The sequence below is a fragment of the Papilio machaon genome, chromosome 21 (assembly GCF_912999745.1).
Source record: "Papilio machaon chromosome 21, ilPapMach1.1, whole genome shotgun sequence".
NCBI classification, from domain to species: Eukaryota; Metazoa; Arthropoda; class Insecta; order Lepidoptera; family Papilionidae; genus Papilio; species Papilio machaon.
The window spans coordinates 307,742-328,650 of record NC_060006.1 but is presented as its reverse complement, the minus strand read 5'-3'; the positions used below and the strand labels follow the sequence as shown (position 1 = coordinate 328,650).

Sequence of the window (20,909 nt, the reverse complement as noted above, 5' to 3'; positions counted from 1 at the left end):
CAGAATAATCAATCATAACTGTTATATGACATTTTAGCACAAGAATGAGCTTAATTGCTACAGTTAACGGTATTGCTAGTAATGTAAAGTTCGAATAGCTTGCGATTCTATAAAAAGCCTAGTATTTTAATTGTACATAAAAAGTTCAATAAACTTTGCAATAAAGCGTAGTTTAAGACATAGTTTCACGGCATATCTTATCAAGATTTTGTGAACAATCAATGAATTTCTTAATAGTGTTGATAATTTTACATTACTTTGAATAATAACGGTCTTTTAAATTTTCAACGGCTGATCAAGCACGTTAAAACACTGAGGTTAAAAAAATTTTAAAATATGTTTCATGCTTCAAAATTGAGTCTATACATTTACATCCATCGGCTTATAAGCAAACAGAACTATTTTAACCCAGGTTTTGATTAATTTTTCCCGTCTCCATCACGGAAGTACATGTTCATAGAAAGTGCGAAATTATGAATCGGATCACACCAGTATATTATTACATTTTGTACACATACCTTTTTTATTGAAAATTTTCTACGACAGTGACAAACGAACCACTCTCAGGCGTATTAAAGGACATTATTAATAACCTAGCAAGGTTAAAAATGGAGTTATACTCGTACTTTTTCTTATTGCTCTTCATTGCGTTTCACCTAGGACGTACCTTTAATACTCAATCGTCGAAGGACAATAATGTGAAAGTTTTTAGTTTAATATACATACATATTAAAATCATATTAACATTCTCATGGCTTGCGGTATGCCTTGCATTGTTAAATAGAAATTTTTACAGATGTAATCTACTCGACTCATGCTTATCTCCCATGGGCGAGATAGTATTAAGACGTGGTAAATAAAAGTCATTATCTTATCAGTATTACATGCAACAGGGGAGCAGCATTAAAGGTGTTTACTATGTCATCCTCAGCCAGGAGCTTTCAATGCAAATGTTCAAAAGCCAAAACAATAAAGTGAGTGTTAATTTTTCACTGAACTCCGGTAAATTTTCAGCTCCTTACAGCTATAAATAGTACACTTATGAACAAATTATTATATTTCTTTTTTATTTAGGTTTTGTGTCAATCAACAGATATTTCAAATAATTTAAATATTGAACTATTGAATAGTTAAAAGTGAGATAAAAATCTTTACTCTAAAGAATACCTTTATCTTTACTTTAAAGGATTTTTTAACATTATAATAATTTTATGGCTGAATTTTTGAGTACTATCACCATTAAAAACAAAATTTGTCAAATGTCAATGTCTTTAAAACCGTTGGTAAGTTTAAATTCAATGGTAAACATTGTTTCAATTATAATTAGTTTTACGGAAAATAGATAAATTTCCTAGGTATAATCGTTACAATGGATTTTGATGTATTTACTGATGAAATAGAATTTACAGAAACATTTTATAAAAATGTGCTTAATAAATATGTGAAAAACATACCGTCAACACCTAGCGGGCCGAATTATCAAAGTAAGTTTGACTATAAATAAAATTTAAACGTTACATTTTAGCTAACAATAATTAAAGAACTATCAATCAAACTTATTAGAAATTTAAATTTATTAGTCTGAAGGCTGGCTTTTTTTGTGTGTATGATATATTTTGATTTTTGTTTTCACAGGCAGCAGGAAGTTATACGCTGAGGAGTGTTTAGCGGAGAATAAAGAAGCGGATTGTGCATTTTATCTTAGTGAAGCTGTTTCCGCGTCTGTAAGGACATTGGCCGTATATAGAGATGAACAAATAAAGGCATCAGGTAAGAATTTGTTAATATCTTGTATTCTTGTGTCACTAATATATTGTTAGTCACACTAATGCGTTTATAAGTTTTATTTAGTTTTACTCAAATTTTGATCTATTGATAAGTTCCTGAACTAATAGAAATATGTGGTCAAAATCATAGGAAAGATTATGTTTAATAGTCAGTCTATTTAAAAAGTTACTGATTTTTACTATTAGCTTTTATCTACTAGCAAAATAAGAAATCATTTGTGATTACATTGCTCTTATTGTGAACTTATTTTCAGCTAGTAAGACACACAAAATTGCAAGTTACATAAAGCCAAAAGATGACAAGATATTTGCCAAACCTAAGTAAGTAGGTTTTCATTTTTACTAACAAATTAAACTGTTTAAAGTACAGATAATTACAGATGTGACTTTTATAGTTAGACCTTTAGAGTCAGTAAGTATAATGTTCGGGATATAATTTAAATGTTCATTTGAAAATAAGCAGATAATTTGTGAACATCACCATCATATTTATTTTTCTACTTCCAGGTTAAAAAGTGAGAAAGGAATTCTGGATTTTCTATCAAAAGAGGCCAAAAAAACTACAGAAGTGTTGGATAAGTTTAGAATAAATGATGAACTACCCTTTTACAAACAGTACATGAGATTTGGACCGCACAATAATACTGAAAATTTATTGAAAATACTTAAAGAACTGCCTAAAGGTAATTTCTTTGGAACATTCGTCATTCAGCTCACTATAAGTTCCCACAGAGGGGCTCGGAGCCTACCCTAAGTTAGGGATGACTGCGCCCTACTCAACACACATATGTACTAATATTATAAATGTGAATGTTTAGATAGATGGATGTTAGTTAAATTTTTATAAATTTAGAGCATAGTCTGAAAGAACACATAGGCTACTAATTAAGTTTTTTCTTTATTCTGTGTGGATGGAGTCGCGGGCGACAGCTATCTTACTAATATTTATGATAATTTCAGAATGGACAATAATACAATTAACAGCTGCATACAACCCCAATGAGAATTTAAAGCCGCAGAAGGAATTTAAAACTGAAATCAGTTCATTCTATTTGACAATGCTTAAAAATGACTTTATTGATTTGTATAATGTTGGACCTCTCACTGTTAATGTACCGGCTTATGTACACAAAGGTAAAGAAATTTTACTAATTTTAGTACTCTTTCCCTTAAAGGATGGGAAGGATGGGAAGGGGAGGTGGATTTGATGGAGGAGGAGATGCATAGGAATGTTAAATATTCTCTTTTTGTGCGCCTACTCCTTCGTAGATTGAGGGTAGGCAACGCATCTGCAATTGTGAATGTCTATGGGCAGCGGTCGCTTCGCCATTTCGGTGAATTCATGTGGCCGCTTGCTCGTTTGCCACAATATAAAAAAAATTGTCTTTGAGATCAATCTGAAGTTTATATACAAGAAGTAATTAAATAGATTGATCTGCTTTTAAATGATGGATCAATTTTTTGGATTGTTACAGTACTTAAATTGTGTGAAATTGTTTTACCAAATGAATTGAAAATATCTTTAATAAGTTAAGCCAAGACTCGTATACAATTTTCAGAAGGAGAAAAGCCATTATTTAAAGAGTTATATTCTCTGCTAGAGGACAATTATAACACAATTGGCAAAGCGCAGTTCATCAACAAGAAGCGTTTGGTGCAGAATTACTGGAGCAAACGTGAAGACATTGATTTGAGAATGAAGGTAAGATATATCATCATCATCATCAGCCTTTATCTGCCCACTGCTGGGCATAGGCCTTTCCCAATGCCTTCCACAGTACGCGGTCCTCCGCCTTTCGCATCCAACAACTTCCCGCCGTGCGGATTATGTCGTCGGTCCACCTGGAAGGAGGACGACCCACACTCCTAGTCCCCTGCCGTGGCCTCCATTCTAAGACCTTACTTCCCCACCTGGCGTCGTTGGCAGTCGTCTTTAAGATATATAAGACATCACAATGCCACATAAATTACTTTGGCTAAGAAGAAAAATCTAATTTCCCATTAAAATTGATAGAGACAGTTACAACCAATATCAATTGATCCTCGATCGGTTCAATGTCATCTGTGTGTGGTTATTCTTAGATTCGTTTTCAAATTAATTAAAAGATGTTTAATTGACGTATGATCGTCGACGGCACCTAGTTTCAGACCCGTAGGAGGTCTATCTTTCACCGGACGATTTAAGATATACATTCTCAATTAATTTAAGTAAATATCTATTGTTATGTTGGATCATAATGATTTGAAATCAATGATTTGGTTTTGTAATGTTCTGCAATGTGTTAGCATTGTGTTATGTTAGGGCGTGATAAATGTGATGGAGCGGGACTGGCTGGGAGGCTGGAGCTCGCTGCTCACCGGCAAGCTGCGGGACACTCAGCTGAGAGATAGACTGCTCCGGTTTGTGGACACTGCTATAGCTGATTGGGGGTCTGTTACTTTCAGCTAATATTATATTTTAAAGCGACATATTGACTTAATAAAAAAGTATTTTTCACAATTTTTATTAAATAAAATGACTGTTTTTTTTTTTTTTTTCAGTTTTCTAAAATTGACGACCAAACAAAAGATTTTACTCTACAATTTAATAGACAGTTGTCATTCATTACCATCCAATCAAATAAAATCATGTATCAGAAGAATTTTGACAGAACATGGCAACACTGAAGATATAAGGAGAGTTATAGACAAATTAATTTGCAAAACTTGCTGTAGACAATTTAAATTTCCCAATGAATTATGTCTGAAATGTTTATCTAAATGTTTCGAGGAGATCCATCATGTCAGTTTGGTGAGCGGGATCAAAGCATTTTCTCAAGTGGCAACACAGGTGAAGGAGAGTGACGAGTGGGCAACACTGAAGACGGCTAAAAGGTGGCCTGTTATTTTAATTGTGGATGAGGTAATTGTTCTGTATTATCTTTTCTACCTTGTGCTTAATTTTAGTCCTCTTTCCCTTCTCACCCTTTTCTTATTAGGAAAGAAAGGGAAGTGAGTTTGTCGGATGAGAGGATGGAGAAATATCCTATTTCTGTGTGTCCTCTTCTCCGTTGATTAAAGGTAGGCAATATCAGCATTTGCGGATGTCTATGGGGTACAGTCGCTTTGCTATTTCGGCGAATTCAGGTTACTTTTAGAAATAGGAAGCTTTGATTTAAATGTAATAATATGAGATATTTCTAAAGAATTAAAGTTTGTTTGGGATTTTATAATAATTTGTCCGATTTATAATATTACTAGCTTTTACCCGCGACTCCGTCCGCGCGGAATAAAAAAAAAAAAATAGAAAACGGGGTAAAAATTATCCTATGTCCGTTTCCTGGTTCTAAGCTACCTGCCCACCAATTTTCAGTCAAATCGATTCAGCCGTTCTTGAGTTATAAATAGTGTAACTAACACGACTTTCTTTTATATATATATAGATTATGTTTGTTTTTTCCTGATCTATGTAACGTATATTTAATTATGTATAATATATTTAGTTTCTGGATACATTTCCATGGGAGATGTTGTGTGCAGTGGAAACTCAGCCCGTGTGTCGGATGGAGAACATACACTTCACATACTATTTGTATAAAATACATGAGAAAGACTTTGTTGATGGACATTTGGTGAACAAAGCTGAAGTTGGCAGATATATTATTAATCCAGGTAATATATAAGTTAAATGCGAATGTTTTGATAGATGTTTGTTTCTCCGGAACAGCTCAATAGATCTAGATGAAATTTGGTACAGATATATCTAGAAGAACACATAGTCTACTTATTACACTCAGACGGAGTCGCAGACGACAGCTAGTAATGTTATAAAGGTGAAAGATTTGATTTATTTTGTTTTCAGAGAAGAACTTGGAGCGCATGGAGAAGCGCATGAGGTCGTTCGTGCAGTACTGGTGCGGGGAGTGGCGCGGACATATCGGACATCCCCCCTCCCCACAGGACTACCTCCAGTACCTCACTGAATCTGACTTCTTCTTGTAAGTTCTCTACCGTTCTCTCTATTCTCCTTTCTGTCTCAAAATCTATTTTTGTCATGTCATTGATCAATCAAATTTATGTTGTAGGATATATAAATATGCATTTTTGATTGGATATTGTAATTAAAAATTTTATTTTTTGACTAACGATCGCCCACGACTTAGCGCAGAATAGAAAAAAATAGTTTATAACATGCTCGCGAGTATCAGCTACCTTCACGTTCAAGTCTCATCAAAATTGGTCCAGTCATTATCCGAAACAAACGCAACTTTGCGGACAGAAATGCAGACAGACAATATTTTTGATACATACATACATACATTTAAATATTATCGATAGATAGAATATTAATGATGTCAGAGAGGGTTTTGTTAATGAGGTACATGTGTACAGATACTGCGGGCACGGGGACGGGTGTCAGCTGGCGGGGGGCGGCGCCGGAGTGGAGGGGGCTCGCCCACACGGCGCCGCCGTACTCTCCGGCTGCGGCTCTGTACGTCTCGCCCCCACACCCGCACGTGCACCCCCCGCCGCCGCACACCACCATCTGCACATCGCCGCATGGTAACACCACATCCCACACAAACATCACCCCCCACACAAACACCACCCCCCATACACATACACCAACCCTCTCAAGCACCACTCCCAACATAAACACCACTACCCACACAAACTCCACTCCCCCACACAAACACCACTCCCCCACACAAACCACCCCCCTCCCCCACACAAACCACCCCTCTCCCCCACACAAACCACCCCCCTCCCCCACAAACACCACTCCCAACATATACACCACTATATATACCCCCCTATGTAACGTAGCTACCACGTCTAATGGTTCCCAAAAGCATTTTATCTCCTCAATAAAAAACCACACACAACAATGTTGTTTCCTGCAGCCCGCTGGTGGTGGGCATGCTGTGGGAGGTGACGGACCTGGAGGTGGACAAGGCGGTGAGCGCGCTGCTGGCGCTGTGTGTGCCGCCCCGACCTCCCGCACCCGCACCCTGGCACTGCATCCCCAAGGACAACTGGAGCCAGGGGGTGTTGGGTGAGTTCACCACCTGACAACTGTCACCCTCACACAGACAGACCTATTGTAACATGTTTGTATTTCAGACACGAAGGTGGAGTACAAAGAGGAGGTGGAATGTGAGCGCGAGGTGGAGGTGCTGATGGCGGTGAGTCGCGCGCGCTCCGCCACCTCCTTCACCATGATCGCCAGCAGCATTGTGGCCCGCGGACTGCCTCTGCGTGTTGATGATCATCATCACAACAACACTGTGTACGTCATCACCTGATTTATTTCATCAGAAAGTTATTTCAAGTTCTATTATAAGAGAAGGAGCAAGTCTGAGATGATCAACATTCAAATGCTTTGCCTGACTTTACAATGTTGTCTATGGTTTTTTTTTTATATAAATGGTTTTTGTTTTATTAAATATTCGTTTATTGTTTTCAGATAATAAACAACGGTGCTAACAAAACAATAAGAGAATTACAATCTGTGATGAATATATATTTAAATAAAAACTAATATAATGTAAGAATTTATAACATTTGTTTTATTGCCACAATATCTACATCTCATACAATCCAACAAGCAGAGTGCACGCGTGCGCAGATATACGTACAAATGTGCAGGGAGCGTATTTAAAAAATCTGCAATTCATACACACAACAGATGTGTTACTAAGATTATGTACCGCACTACTTCACCACCGGCGGAAGAGCCGCGCGGGGAGACCTTTCATGTTACAAGTCATCATCATCAAACATTTCTTCATCTCAGTCTTTCATTTCAACGATTTCAACATACATTCCATACGCTCAACAGATTATATTATGCCATAAAAGTGTAGTGTCTCTGACTTGTTTTATATCATAAATTGTCAAACGAGTAAGCGGCCACATGAATACGGCTAAATAGCGAATCAAATGTTGTCTATAGACATCCGCAATTGCAGATGCGTTACCTACTTTTAATCGACAGAGGAGGGGACGCACAGAAAGAGGATTTATCTCCTTCCTATGGGTCCCCTCGATCGTTGACTACGGCTATGCGTGCGCGCGATGACTAGTGGGCACGTCTATGCGTGCGGAGATGTGCGGGGGGCGTGTCTGTGCGTGCGGAGATGTGCGGGGGGCGTGTCTGTGCGTGCGGAGATGTGCGGGGGGCGTGTCTGTGCGTGCGGAGATGTGCGGGGGGCGTGTCTGTGCGTGCGGAGATGTGCGGGGGGCGTGTCTGTGCGTGCGGAGATGTGCGGAGGGCGTGTCTATGCGTGCGCGAGCAGCGAGCGCGGCGGGCGAGGGGAGGGCGGGACGCGACGGGCGCGGCGCGCGGGCGGTGGTGTTCGCGCCTTGGCGTCCGCGTGCCGCTGCAGCGCCTGCCAACAAACATTTCAATCAACGTCCATGGCGGTATCATTGCAACAAGAATTTTTAATAGGTATAATTGCAATGTATTCACTTCGTCCATCTTGATGAGGTCGACCATTTCTCGCAGTCGGTGCTCGAGGCTGGTGAGGTAGAGGCGCGCGCTGCTCGCCGACGCATCCAGCGCACCGCCCACCAGCTTCAACAGTGGCAGCGACTCGCACTCGCACGCCCTGTAACATGGCAACTCTACAGTCAAAAACCTCGATCCTAATGTAGAGTGCTCTACTAAAAGTAGTAGGTCTTCTAAAGTCCAAGTATTCGTGTATGTAAGTACTAACTGCGCCAGTTCGCGCACTCGGCGCAGTAAAGCGTCGAGCGCGTGTTCGCTGGTGGCGCAGTGCAGCTGAGCGCTCTCCCGCGCCTCGCGCAGCTGCGCCAGTTCGTCGCGCAGTGACTCCACGGTATCCTGCTGCTTGGACATCCTCGCCTCGTGTTTCGCTTTCTCATCATCTGGAACAATAAAGTATAAGACGATACGCTTTGAATTTCAGAGGTAGGTACAATTGATGAAAATACCGCTGTGTGGCGGGGGATATAACATTATTTGTGTGCTGACCGATGGCGTCATTGAGCTGGTTGACGGAGTCAGCGAGTGCAGTCAGCTCGGCATGTAGCTCGTTGACGTAGTTGAAGAGCGCGTAGTTCTCCTCCTCCCGCCGCGTGAACTCCTGTCGCAAGCGGCCCAACTCCTGCTCCCCGGTGAACTCCTGCACATTAAAACATCTATAAGTAGCACTCGTGAAGTATGGGTATCTGTAGATGAAGGAGTAGCAATAATTAAAATGGGTGTTAAGGTGTTTCCATTCAAACCTATGTCCTATAAAATTAGTGCCTAGTTGTCACAAGTTACCGGTAAAAAGGCTTTACCATAAAGTCTAACCGTATCTAGATTTACTATAAATATTCTTCAATGTAGAAGAATATAACTATATTTTGATGAAAGTGACCTTGATAGCGTCGAGGATGTTGATGTGGTTGTTGTAGGCGTGTGCCTCGAGCTCGTGGCGGTGCTGGCGGCGCGCCTCGGCCCGCGCGTCCGCCGCCGTCAGCCGCACCGTGCCCTTCGTGCGTAGGAACTGCTCCAGCTTCACGCTGTGTTCCAGCTGACGCTGCAGCTCGCGCACCTCCTGTCATAACACGACACAGCCACATTCACTACTAGTAATTGCTCAAGGTCGTTCCAACCAAAAAAAAAAACAAAAAGAGGAAGAAACGTATGTGCGACAAAAATGTCGCTGCTATTTCATTCTAACAGGCGCTATTTTAAAATCGCCTATATTGCGTTGCTGAAAAAGAACGTTGTTACAAAAAGACAAGAGAATGGCCAGATTGTATTGAGCTTGAGGTGCGTATGTGCGCTCACGAGGCAGTGTTTCCTGTACTGCTGTGCGGCCTGTTCGCGCAGCGCGTGCAGACGTGCGCAGCTCTCCTCGCGCAGCTCGTGCGCGCCAATAGCCTGCTCGACCAGCTCCAGCAGTTGCGCTTTTCCTGCCATCAGCTGCCGCAACTGCTTCCGCCACATCGTGTTGAAGAACTGACTGATAAGATTTTATATTGCACGTCAATATTTTGAGGCGAAAACTTCTCTATCATTCCAAAGCGAGTGCGAAAGTTTTTGGAAGAGGCAAAGGGGTAGGCACAAAAAATGGTTATAATGGTTTAGGAGTATAGTATGCACGTCTGTTAGATAAGTCTTCTTGTCCCTGACGAGCTGATTGAAACGAAATACTTGCTTTAGTGTTCATGTTCAACTAATGCAATCAGATGTACTAACCGATCCCGCAGCAGGCAGTCGATCTGCAACCGCATGGCGTAATTGTCACTGTTGGCGGCGTTGAACTTCTTCATGGCGGTGTCCAGTCGGTTCTCAAGCTGCGCCACCATGCCCTGGTTCATCAGCTCTAACGCGCATTCCTTTAATATTGTTACACTTTAAATATGTTTAAAATTTATATATGTTTTTACTAATAAAAAATAATAATAATGTAAAAATAATCTTTGCAATAATTTGCATTTACTGAATAAAAATAAAAAAAAATAATATGAAATTAATATCTCATTAATAATAAAAATAAATTTCAAAAGTGGTCTTGACAGACATACAGACAGACGGACAAGAAAGTGATCCTAAAAAGTAACAAAAAAAGCCAACATCACGCGGTGTTCCCAGGCGGTCACCCATCCAAGTACTGACCGCGCCCGACGTTGCTTAACTTCGGTGATCGGACGAGAACCGGTGTTTTCAACGTGGTATGGACGTTGGCGACTGATATAACAAATTTAACGAAAAATTGCTTATTAGTTCCAAATTACGTATAGTCCGGTCGCGGAGCACGAAGAATTTCGTACAATGACCTCTTTACCTACTGACAGAGGTTACAAACGTTAGTGCGGTTTACATGAATTATTTGAATGAGAAAGAAAATTTACCAACTTATAATATATAGTTATTATTATTATATAAATTATTTATTTTGATTTAATATTACAAGTAATAAAAATCTAGACAAGTATCTAATAATAAAAATTCCTTTTCGGTAATCCTTCTAACGGAGCCCATAAATTTTTTACAATTTACAATCCCTGAGGACGGCGGCCTTTGTTTATGTGCGAGCGAGACTCATTGTATTTACGCGGGAGTGACAGAGACGGGCAATGCGAGTTCAATGTACGAAATTCTTCGTGCTCCGCGACCGGACTATAGTATCCGTTTTAATTTTTTTTTAATGACCGGTGTAGTTTAGGTAGGTCATGGGTTGTTTTCTCTTCGCCTTCGTTCTGGACACATTCCGTGTGCCAAATTTTCCTTTATGATGAAAAATATTCAATCACCTAACTGTGAATCTTACGGCGTGATCCAAGATTTGCAACACGTGCTTGCTGAGTGTGTCGTGAACGAGGAGGAGAGAAGAGAATTATTTAAAAAGCACAACTTGTCGAGACTCAATGTTGGCGGACTTCTGCGTTCTTTGGCTCAACCATTGTCAGACCTAGCAGACGGAGTCCGCAGCATGGTGTTAAAGACCTTATAAAATTGTAAATATGTACTTTCTCATGTTATCATTGTTTGTTTTTTTTGTTGTTATTTTCTTGTACATTCTTGTACATGTATTTGTAATTATATGTTGTAAGTTGCTTTCAATGGGACTGACATGTTCATAAGAACAAAAGTCCCTATGAATATAAAGAAAAAAAAAATAAAAATGTTAATAAATTTTTACCATTGCATTTACTGAGCAATAAAATAAAAAACAATTTATATTTTGTATGTCAGTTGGTATGCAAAAAAAATATATAAGTAGACAATACAAAAGCAAAAAAAGTGGAAAGAAATTAACAAAATAATTATTAAAGTATTCTAATAATATAAAAAGTAATAAAAAGCCAACATCACGCGGTGTTCCCAGGCGGTCACCCATCCAAGTACTGACCGCGCCCGACGTTGCTTAACTTCGGTGATCGGACGAGAACCGGTGTATTCAACGTGGTATGGACGTTGGCGACCGATTAAGCTTATTTGAAGATGAATAGACGATTTAATAGTAAGACCTTATCAACAGTTGATCCTTTGGACTTCAAGGCTTTGATCTCCTTCTGCACCTGTTTGAGAAGGAAGTTCAGCTCGGCGATGTTACTGCGGTGTTCGCGGACCTCTGCTGAATACTTCTCGTGTTCTTTGAGCAAAGTCAATATCTTCTCTCGTGTTCTAGCGTTTTCTAGAACATTCGATGTGCTCTTTGTTAACTGGAAAAATATTTTAGAGTGAGATAAGTTTTTAGTTTGACGTCAAACTTTTTGTCGCACGCTAATAGGTATTACCAGAAATCATGATTATTGAAATGTGATTGTGCGTTGTTTTTTAATTTAGGGTAAGTGTGTTAACGACCACAATATCAATCAGCGGTCAAATGGTTAAACATGTGTTTAACTAAACAGTGTCTTAAACCCGCTAAACACGGAGAATTTTAAACTGTTCGTTGAAATTTGGCTTGGATGTATAACAGTCTGGAAGAACACATAGGCTACTAATGAAGTTTTTTTTAAATCCCGCGAGCACTGAGTATAGTATATTTTCATTAGTTTACTTCAACATTGGTATAACCTTGAGTTCCAGCATGATGTTCTCTAGTTGTGCACTAAGTGTGGACACCATTTGTCGTTGCAAACGTAGTGCGGGCCGCGCGCTCGCGCTCACCGCACCTCTCTCCAATTCCATCACTCGGTACTGAAGACATAGAAACAATAGTGGTACAACGAGGCACATATTGCCCTAATGAGACAACTAAATGGGATGAATGTTAGCATATGAAATAGGGCAATATTTATTTCTTACTAGCTCTTACCCGCGACTCCGTCCGCGCGGAATAAAAAATAGAAAACGGGGTAAAAAATTATCCTATGTCCGTTTCCTGGTTCTAAGCTACCTTCCCACCAATTTTCAGTCAAATCGATTCAGCCGTTCTTGAGTTATAAATAGTGTAACTAACACGACTTTCTTTTATATATATAGATTACTTACTATTACTATCTTGGAGGGAATGGGATAACAACGAACATTTTTTTTTGTATATAAAAAAGTATTTTATTTTATAATTAACTGTTATAAAGAAACAATAGTTACCTGTCGCTGCAGCTTGGATAATTCATCTTCTGCGATCTTCTCCATTTCCATGTCATCGTTTGGTGCAGACATCTTGATGACGGGACTCGAGAAAATTTCCCGCCAAAAATGTTTTTATAGTTTAACAAAATAATATCGTTTTTAAAACTGCTTTAACTAGAAAACGTTATTTCGTGTGATTGAAACTGTATATTATTCGTCTGTTTCCCAAGTTTGAGTGATCGATATTTTAGTATCTTAGTAACCGTTTCTACTATAATGTTCTGAACTGTGGAACATCATTTTATTTTTAGCCGACTTCAAAAAGAAGGAGGTTATCAATTCGACTGTATTTTTTTTGTATGTTTTTTATTTTATATACATAACATCTTGTTGTGAAATAATGTTTATTGCAAATTTATGTGATTAAAATTGTAAGAAATTATTTTTTGTCGGGTTTGTGTACTGTGTAAATATTGAATGACTATAACATGTGCTACGGTAACAAAGAAAGGAATATTATGTATGCACTTTTCTTTATATTAAACTAGCTTTTACCCGCGACTCCGTCCGCGCGGAATAAAAAATAGAAAACGGGGTAAAAATTATCCTATGTCCTTTTCCTGGTTCTAAGCTACCTGCCCACCAATTTTCAGTCAAATCGATTCAGCCGTTCTTGAGTTATAAATAGTGTAACTAACACAACTTTCTTTTATATATATAGATAAGATAGATTGTTTGTCTCAGGTGACAATACAGTAAAGATCGATGTATTAGAGTTAGAGACTCTAACAATCCTTGTTATTTGAGGTTACCACTGAATAACTTAGCTGTTAAGTACAGTAGAGATGATCAATTAGATTTTTTTATTACACGTAAAAGAGTAGGTAATTAAGATAGGATAAATAGGTTTGGATTAACAGCTTTATTGACATTGGTGCCTGTGAAATACACAATAAATTTGTCTACTCATCTAGACTTCCAAACTACTGAACTTATTTAAAAATACTTTAACTGTTGTAAAGCTACATTATCCTCTAGTGATATCTTAATAATAATATAAATGCGAATGTATAGATAGATGGATGGATGTTTGTTACAAGGTATCTGCAGAACAGCTGCTTGGATCTGGATGATATTTGTTATAGATGTAGAACACAGTCTGGAAGAACACATAGGCTACTAATTTAGTTTTTTTTAAATCGACAAGTGACAGCTACTATGCTATGTTTATTACTAGATTTTTTTTTACATTCGCGTAGATGAAGTCGCGGCCAATTGCTAGTAAGTAATAGGTAGCCAACTAATAGTAGCATAAATTGCTAGGATGTGAACCCGATGTATAATTACGAAATACTTCAATGGCTACAAATAACACGAAGGCTCTCGTTTTTTTTTTGCTACACTTATAATTTAAATGATTTTTATTGGATCGCTGTGAGATCATTTCCTCGTCAACAATATAAATAAGCATTTCGACATTTTCGTTCTGTCTGCCGCTCTCCGGAGTTACCTTGATGAAATATGTCCGTCTTTGTCTCGCGCGAGGCTTTTCCTATTACCTGTGGCAGTTGTTTCAGTTAAGCACACGTGTAGTTTCATGTCAAAGATTAAAGAGGCACAGCAGACGCTTTAGGTTACAAATAAAGTTTTTCTGTAATTCAGTTTTTTGATTTTTAAAATTGAAAGTAAAACGTTTTATTTTATTCGTTGTACTTAACAAGTACAACTCTCTAGTCGAACTCAAAACTTTTTCTGATTTGTTGTAAATTATAATAGTTTTTGGGTATAGAAAATTCTAAGAAGGAATTTGTGGAAATTACATATTTCCACAAATTGCTTTATCAATTTGTGAGTGTTACCATAATTTGGTTTTATTATTAAAACCAAATTAAAGGTGTTACTTCCGAATATTACCAAATGTATCGTCTGCTTAGTGTTTGTAATCTTTGCGGCTTAAGGCTGGTTCCACCTCGCAGGTCGTGGCTCAGTTTGTTGTGTCTGTGCCGTCGTCGAGGCAACAGTGCGCTGCGCCGTGTTGTACTGTGCTGTGTCGAGTGCTGTGCGTGTTCAGTGTAGTGCCTGTCACACGGAAATGTTGCGCTTGTGAACACATACAGAATATTATAATGGCTCTAAAAAAGGATTTCGATTTACCAACGAACATTTTCAAAAACGTTAAACTGCCCAAGCCCGTCAAATTACAACAGGCGATCGAGAAGTTATTTAAAAAGAATAGCTACACTAAAATAGTGCAAAGTTAAATATTACAGACTGTTTTAGATAAATGGCCGGTGAATCTAGTGCAAACATAAGTAGAAGTAGAAATAATTACAACACTGAGATAGAGCCGCCGGATAGATCACCTAATTTTTTAAAGGACGAAACCCATTTTATAGGTAAAGGGAATAGGAGAAGTTCTACACCTAAACATAGAAGAAGTAGGAGTGTTAGTGCGAATAGAATTACACCGTCGGCGCTGAGTTTATCTGACGAGCAATTTTATGAGGATCTAGCAGAATACGTGCGAGAGATGTCAGCGCAAAGGGAGTCTGTGGGTGTTGGGGAGGGCGGCGAGGGCGACGTGTGGCGGCAGCTGCAGCAGAAGGAAGCAGATCTGCTGCTGGCCGCTGAACTGGGCAAGGCGCTGCTCGACAAGAATGAGGAGCTCAAGAAGGAGCAGGAACGCATCGCTGAGGAATACTCCAAAAAACTTGAGGTAAGTCTTTACGTACGAGTATTACAACAAAGGATGTTCCTTTCAGCGCTTTTACTAACAAGAAAATTTAAATTTAAATGTAAGTTACGAAAAGTAAGTTCTAAATTTATGATTTATTATCTTGATTCCGCGAACTTTATAGGATGATGTGACATTTTGTTATTTTCTTACAAAACAGTTTCGTAGGTGCCATTGAGATTGATTTAGCTGTTATTTAAATGTGAAGGTACAAGGCGCTCTTTACAATGTGCTTAACGAATTTTCGTAATAATTATATTTTCTAAGCGGCGCGGCGGCGCGGCGTTATGAAATCAACACTTCTTTGTCTGGTCAATGTTTAGAGCCAGTCGCTTAAAACATTTCGAAATTACAAAATAAAAACATTAATTCATGAAAAGTTTATTACAAAAATTATAAATGATTATTTTCCTTAATCTTACTTTTTACTATCTTACTAATATTATAAATGCCAATGTTTGTATGGATGGATGTTTGTTTGAAGCTATATCCGGAACTCAACCGATCTTGATGAAATTTAGCACAGATGTAGAACATAGTCTGGAAGAACATATAGAGTACTTATAAAGTTTTTTTTATGTCGCGTGGACAGAGTCACGATCGACAACTAGTGTACTTATAAATATTAAGTACATTACAATATCTTTGAGTGTAAACACGGGCCTTAACATCTGGTACTTTTCTATAAATAAAGACAATATATTATCTAAAGTGCATTTTAAGCACTTAAGTTGTTTCTGCTTTAGATGAACTATTACGACAATACAGTTACAGATCCTATTATTTATCTATTCTGAATATAATAAAGTTGTTGGCTTTGATCTACTAATCTCAGGCTTTACAAATTTTTAACATGTCACCGTCAAATCCTGATTGCCGCTTGTTAATAAATAGACTAGGCAGATCATTAAGTCCTAGCAAATAACATATAGAATTTATTAATAAAATCACGTGTTATGTTTGGATGATGATGATGAATTACTGATGTTTTTAAAATATATAATAATTATATATATAAATGCAATTGGCTTGTAAATGTAATGAAAACTTTATCATCTGTAGTCCTGAATGTTTTCTTATCATGTTATCAATATGATGATAAGAGTCGCAGATATGTTTGATTGACAGCACATGAAATAGTTAGATGTTTGCAAGTGGGAATGGCGCAAATATTTTATTAAAAAATCCCACATCTATACAAATATAAGAGGATAATAAGGGAAATTATTTGATTATTTGTTTGTACTGTATAGACTTCGAAACTACTGAACTGATTTAAAATTTCACTGTTGGGAAAGTACACTATCCCTGGTTGACATCTTACTATCTTACTAATATTATAAATGTGAATGTTTGGATGGATGTTTGTTTGAAGGTATCTTCGGAGCGGCTTGACGGATCTTGACGAAATTTGAGACAGATGTAGAACATAGTCTGGAAGAACACATAGGCTACTTATTACTTTTTTTTTATTTCGCGCGGACGGAGTTGCGGAGGCGGCTAGTAGGCTGTTTTTTACTAGATTTTTTAATTCCGCGCGGATTCATTCGTTGGCAACTGCTAATTATGTCCTAAATTAGTAACCAATATTTAATATATTCCCATTACATGCTTGTTATTAATATTTTTGCACTATTGTTTGTGCCGGACTTTCCTTGATGGTCTATCTACTCAAGTATATTGCTCGTATGGTTCACAGAGCGTAACCTAAATCATTTTAAATATATGTCGGTTATCATTTTTCATATTGTAATCTAATTATACTCAATTATTGTTTGTAAAATCGAATAGTACGCGTATTCATTCGGCCGTGGATTTAATTTCAGGTTTCGACAAAAGAATTTATCGAACATACTAGCTTGTCTGGTCTTATTAATTTTAGTGTTATGAGGCTTAGCTAATACTAGAAGAATAGTAACAATTCTTTATAATTCTAGTTAAATCCGTTCCAAAGAAATCATAATCTGCATCTAAACCTTTAACAGAGACTTAAGAAATTAACTGGATACAGTTTTTGTGTTATTGGAACAATATGAGTAATATAATTTAGTTTTGAATACTGGTAACCGCTATTCTTTGTGAATCACCGGACAAAAACAGGTTTTGGGTTTTATGAGTTTTTACACCACTTAGCAGAGTGGTGTTAACTTTATGTTACGGAAGTTTTGTTGATGAAGATATGATAACTCTTTAAGAATAAAATATGTCATGTTTATTAAACTTTCAATGGAAAGTTGTTTCTAATTGTTTTTAACTAAGCTTGAATTTTTTAAGGGTGAATTGTTTGTTTGTTGTTGATTTTTAGATGTACAATTCTGCAATACCTCATTTTTTATCATCTATCCATTTTATCGATTGTAATGTCCAACAGATTAATTTAATAAATAAATAAATACATCGTTTAAATCAGATAATAATTGATTCAACATTAACGCAATGTGAGAGCCTCGTTTATTTGTTTTTCTTTGTTCATACTTTATGTACGAATTACTCACGCGGTTCAATAAAATGTTTATTTTACACAATGTCTTAATAATTTAGTGCAAAAATATTAAAACTACACTAAGTTAGAAGAATTATTGTCTTCTATACAATACGAGGAAATACTAGACTTTACATGCAATTGCTTAAGAGAGTGAAATTAAGTAATTATTTGTGTTAATGAACTTAAACTTTCAAGCACTTACCCCTTAAAGTAGTGCGTAAGTTATACATCACTTGAGAGAATAAATAACATAGTTAGAAATGCATTAAGTAAGAACGATATTAACTTGGTTAGAAAGAACAAGTTGATTTAAATAGGCTTCAAACGAAATGCGATTCTAACAATAAACGTGTAAAAAATAATACAATAGTAATTGAAATTTTTTCTTACAAGAACAAGACTTTTGACAAGAAAAATTGAAACGCGTCGGTATTTGAATCCATTACCGTTACAGCGTATATAATGCAAGAACTTGTACAAAAATATACTGTTTCGCATTGCTGTCAATAAAAGTAGACTGGAGTGAGTAGAGCTACCAAATAAAAAAAAAACGTGGACTTCCTTAACGTATGACGAAAAAAAATTACGTAGACCCTTTCTTTGCAGTCAATGAAAAATATACGACATATAAAGGCTTCTTTCATGAATCCGCAATTAATGGTGGCCATAAAGTTATTTTACTTTTTTCTTTTTATAATTATGTGGAGTGATTTTTAAATAAATTATACGTAATGTTGTTCGTGAGAACAAGTGTTTTGTGTTTTGTCCATGGTTAAAAGTTTACCATGCAAACAAGAAGAGACGGCCACCCTAGTCGTGGGCGACGGGTTCCGTGAGCGTAAGATCTGAAATCAGGTTTTTGTGACCTCTTGTGGGACCGGTCGCAGTGCCTGCAAACATCTTATGCCGATGACCGTGGCTTCTGTTACAATGTCTGTATATATTTTTTGCTTTAATTTAAAGATTATAATGTTTAATGATTCTAGAATAAATTTGGTGCAGATTGGTTCTCGTTGAAACACTTCTTGTCTGAAGATGACAACTCATCTTTCGATTGAAATTCTTTCGCTTCTTAGCATATGTACGATTCTGTCAGAATACCATGGTTACATACTTGACTTTATTACTGAGTTATTAACCATATCAACCAAAACAGATATTAAGGCGTACGGCTAGATTTGTTTCTAGATCAAGTAAATTAATTTGCATACGATTGCTGCTCGAGCTGTATAAGATTCGGTTCAGAACAGAGAGCTGTTTGTGTTGTCCGCCGCCGACGACGACCGGAATTCATTTCGAGGTCAAATAAAGCCCGCAGGCTCAAACAACGAGACTTGTGGGTTAACATTTAGAGTTCATCTTGCTTTCATATGAGTCACAGACCTTCGGATTAGTACCGATTGGACTGTTACTTTAAGGTCCTTTTATTAACTTCAAGGTGTGCAGTTTTAAATTAATTTAAATGTATATTTAAATTATAAGTTAGTTTATATTTTCTTTTTTCTTATTAAAATTATGTTATATTTTTTTCAACGTAAAATTCTGCTAAACTCTCTGAGAATCCAAGAGCTCACCTTCTTTAATTATTAAAACTAGCTTTTACCCGCGACTCCGTCCGCGCGGAATAAAAAAAATAGATAACGGGGTAATTAGTTAAAATATCCTATGTCCGTTTCCTGGTTCTAAGCTACCTGCCCACCAATTTTCAGTCAAATCGATTCAGCCGTTCTTGAGTTATAAATAGTGTAACTAACACGACTTTCTTTTATATTTATATAGATGTCGATTGTTTGAGATTATGAAAATCGTGATAAATAGAGCATATAAATGTGTTAAGGAAAACTTGATGACACGAAGGTTGCGGTTCTTCCTCACCGACCCTGAATCATGAACATCGGCATAGATTGCAGGTTGCAGTAATCGGACCTTAACCGGCGGTAATTGAGACGTTTGGCGTGCTTCCAGACATTGCGTTGTGTCACATCGCACGTGGTATGACAATTATGTCACCGGACGATTGGAAACTTCGTGAATTTGCTGTTGAAATAGGTAACTGTCTGCAAAGAGATTGTTGATATGTCTTATTTCATTGTAAAAAGATGAAGTTAATAGATAGGTCGACAGATTAGGAAAAGAAAAATTATTAGGACGATTACTGGCACAGTTATTTGTGCTGCTTTTAATGTGATATCTTTCAGAAATGAAAGCAAACATATTAATGGCTTTTATCTCTAACATTATTTGAGAACGAATAACTTAGATCGTTGTTTAGAGGTCAAGAAGCTGTTTACTTTCTAAAACGGAGGTCTAGATTTTGTAAAACTTTTATAAATATTGAAAAATATTGCAAATCTTGGCGCATCGTAAAATTATTGTTCTAAAACTTTTGTATTGTAACTTGATTTGTTAAATCTTTTAATTGTTTTTTTTATAAACGTTTATTTCTTAAAATCAATAAAATGATTCAACAGCTATGTTTGTTTTGTTTAAAGTTTTTAGTTAATTAAGTTGTGTTTCAGAGCGGCGAGGTGTTAAAAAAGCCCCACAAAAGCGGTCAGCCGTGCCGCAATCCCACGGAATCTTTACAGCTCTTGCTACGTATTTTCGTACAAAAATTTAATGCCTCATTCGTTATTGATGATCCAAAATGTAAGGACTCTAATTAGTTACCAAATAACAACTGTAATTGCGATAGTGTCTCCGTTATAAATTGTTCAAGTGTTCTTGGCGAATTTAAACTAAATCGTTTGAACAGCGCCGGATTGGATCGCAGCACTGCAAGGTCGCGTCCTCAATACCGCCTCAGAACTCTCACTGAACGTACTGACATACTTTTTATATAGATTTTTGGTAACTTGCTCTATATTGTATTGTTTA

The 20,909-nt window shown here is 37.2% G+C and overlaps 3 protein-coding genes and 2 non-coding genes across 5 annotated transcripts in view; 2 read left to right on the top strand and 3 right to left on the bottom strand.

Annotated features, from left to right (window-relative positions):
* Positions 1–1,291: 1,291 nt before the first annotated feature.
* LOC106713033 lies at positions 1,292–7,306 on the top strand. Its single transcript, XM_045683219.1, has 14 exons — positions 1,292–1,484; positions 1,636–1,770; positions 2,042–2,108; positions 2,295–2,470; positions 2,748–2,921; positions 3,347–3,489; positions 4,090–4,217; positions 4,329–4,689; positions 5,270–5,438; positions 5,629–5,764; positions 6,159–6,329; positions 6,671–6,822; positions 6,891–7,056; positions 7,234–7,306. Exons 1-14 carry the CDS (start codon positions 1,370–1,372, stop codon positions 7,235–7,237), a joined length of 2,097 nt encoding a protein of 698 aa, XP_045539175.1. The 5' UTR covers positions 1,292–1,369; the 3' UTR covers positions 7,238–7,306.
* A 741-nt stretch (positions 7,307–8,047) lies between these two features.
* On the bottom strand, positions 8,048–12,903 carry LOC106713034 (coiled-coil domain-containing protein 63). The gene is made up of 10 exons (XM_014505736.2): positions 12,832–12,903; positions 12,313–12,435; positions 11,760–11,954; positions 9,985–10,124; positions 9,574–9,748; positions 9,158–9,337; positions 8,767–8,917; positions 8,489–8,660; positions 8,242–8,380; positions 8,048–8,158 (listed from the first exon to the last, which is right to left on the bottom strand). The coding sequence occupies exons 1-10, from the start codon at positions 12,901–12,903 to the stop codon at positions 8,048–8,050; spliced, it is 1,458 nt and encodes a 485-aa protein (XP_014361222.2).
* LOC123722225 lies at positions 10,356–10,474 on the bottom strand. The gene has a single exon (XR_006756449.1). It is a non-coding gene; the product is annotated as a 5S ribosomal RNA (ribosomal RNA).
* On the bottom strand, positions 11,593–11,711 carry LOC123722226. The gene has a single exon (XR_006756450.1). It is a non-coding gene; the product is annotated as a 5S ribosomal RNA (ribosomal RNA).
* A 1,903-nt stretch (positions 12,904–14,806) lies between the features above and the next one.
* The window catches only part of LOC106713062 (bicaudal D-related protein homolog), a 56,924-nt gene continuing 50,821 nt past the window's right edge, over positions 14,807–20,909 (top strand). Inside the window, exon 1 of the mRNA XM_014505768.2 lies at positions 14,807–15,529. Within this exon, the coding sequence (XP_014361254.2) occupies positions 15,098–15,529 (432 nt within the window). The 5' untranslated portion in view covers positions 14,807–15,097. The remainder of the gene's footprint in view (positions 15,530–20,909) is intronic.

Excerpts from the sequence above, each read along its gene's own strand:
- LOC106713033 (XM_045683219.1), top strand. The coding sequence starts at position 1,370 with ATGGATTTTGATGTATTTACTGATGAAATAGAATTTACAGAAACATTT. Across the intron at positions 3,490-4,089 it reads ACATTGATTTGAGAATGAAG|GGCGTGATAAATGTGATGGA; the intron begins GTAAGATATATC and ends GTGTTATGTTAG. Across the intron at positions 5,765-6,158 it reads ACTGAATCTGACTTCTTCTT|ATACTGCGGGCACGGGGACG; the intron begins GTAAGTTCTCTA and ends ACATGTGTACAG.
- LOC106713034 (XM_014505736.2), bottom strand. The coding sequence starts at position 12,903 with ATGTCTGCACCAAACGATGACATGGAAATGGAGAAGATCGCAGAAGAT. Across the intron at positions 11,955-12,312 it reads ACATCATGCTGGAACTCAAG|TTAACAAAGAGCACATCGAA; the intron begins GTTATACCAATG and ends ATATTTTTCCAG. Across the intron at positions 9,749-9,984 it reads GACTGCCTGCTGCGGGATCG|TCAGTTCTTCAACACGATGT; the intron begins GTTAGTACATCT and ends AAATCTTATCAG.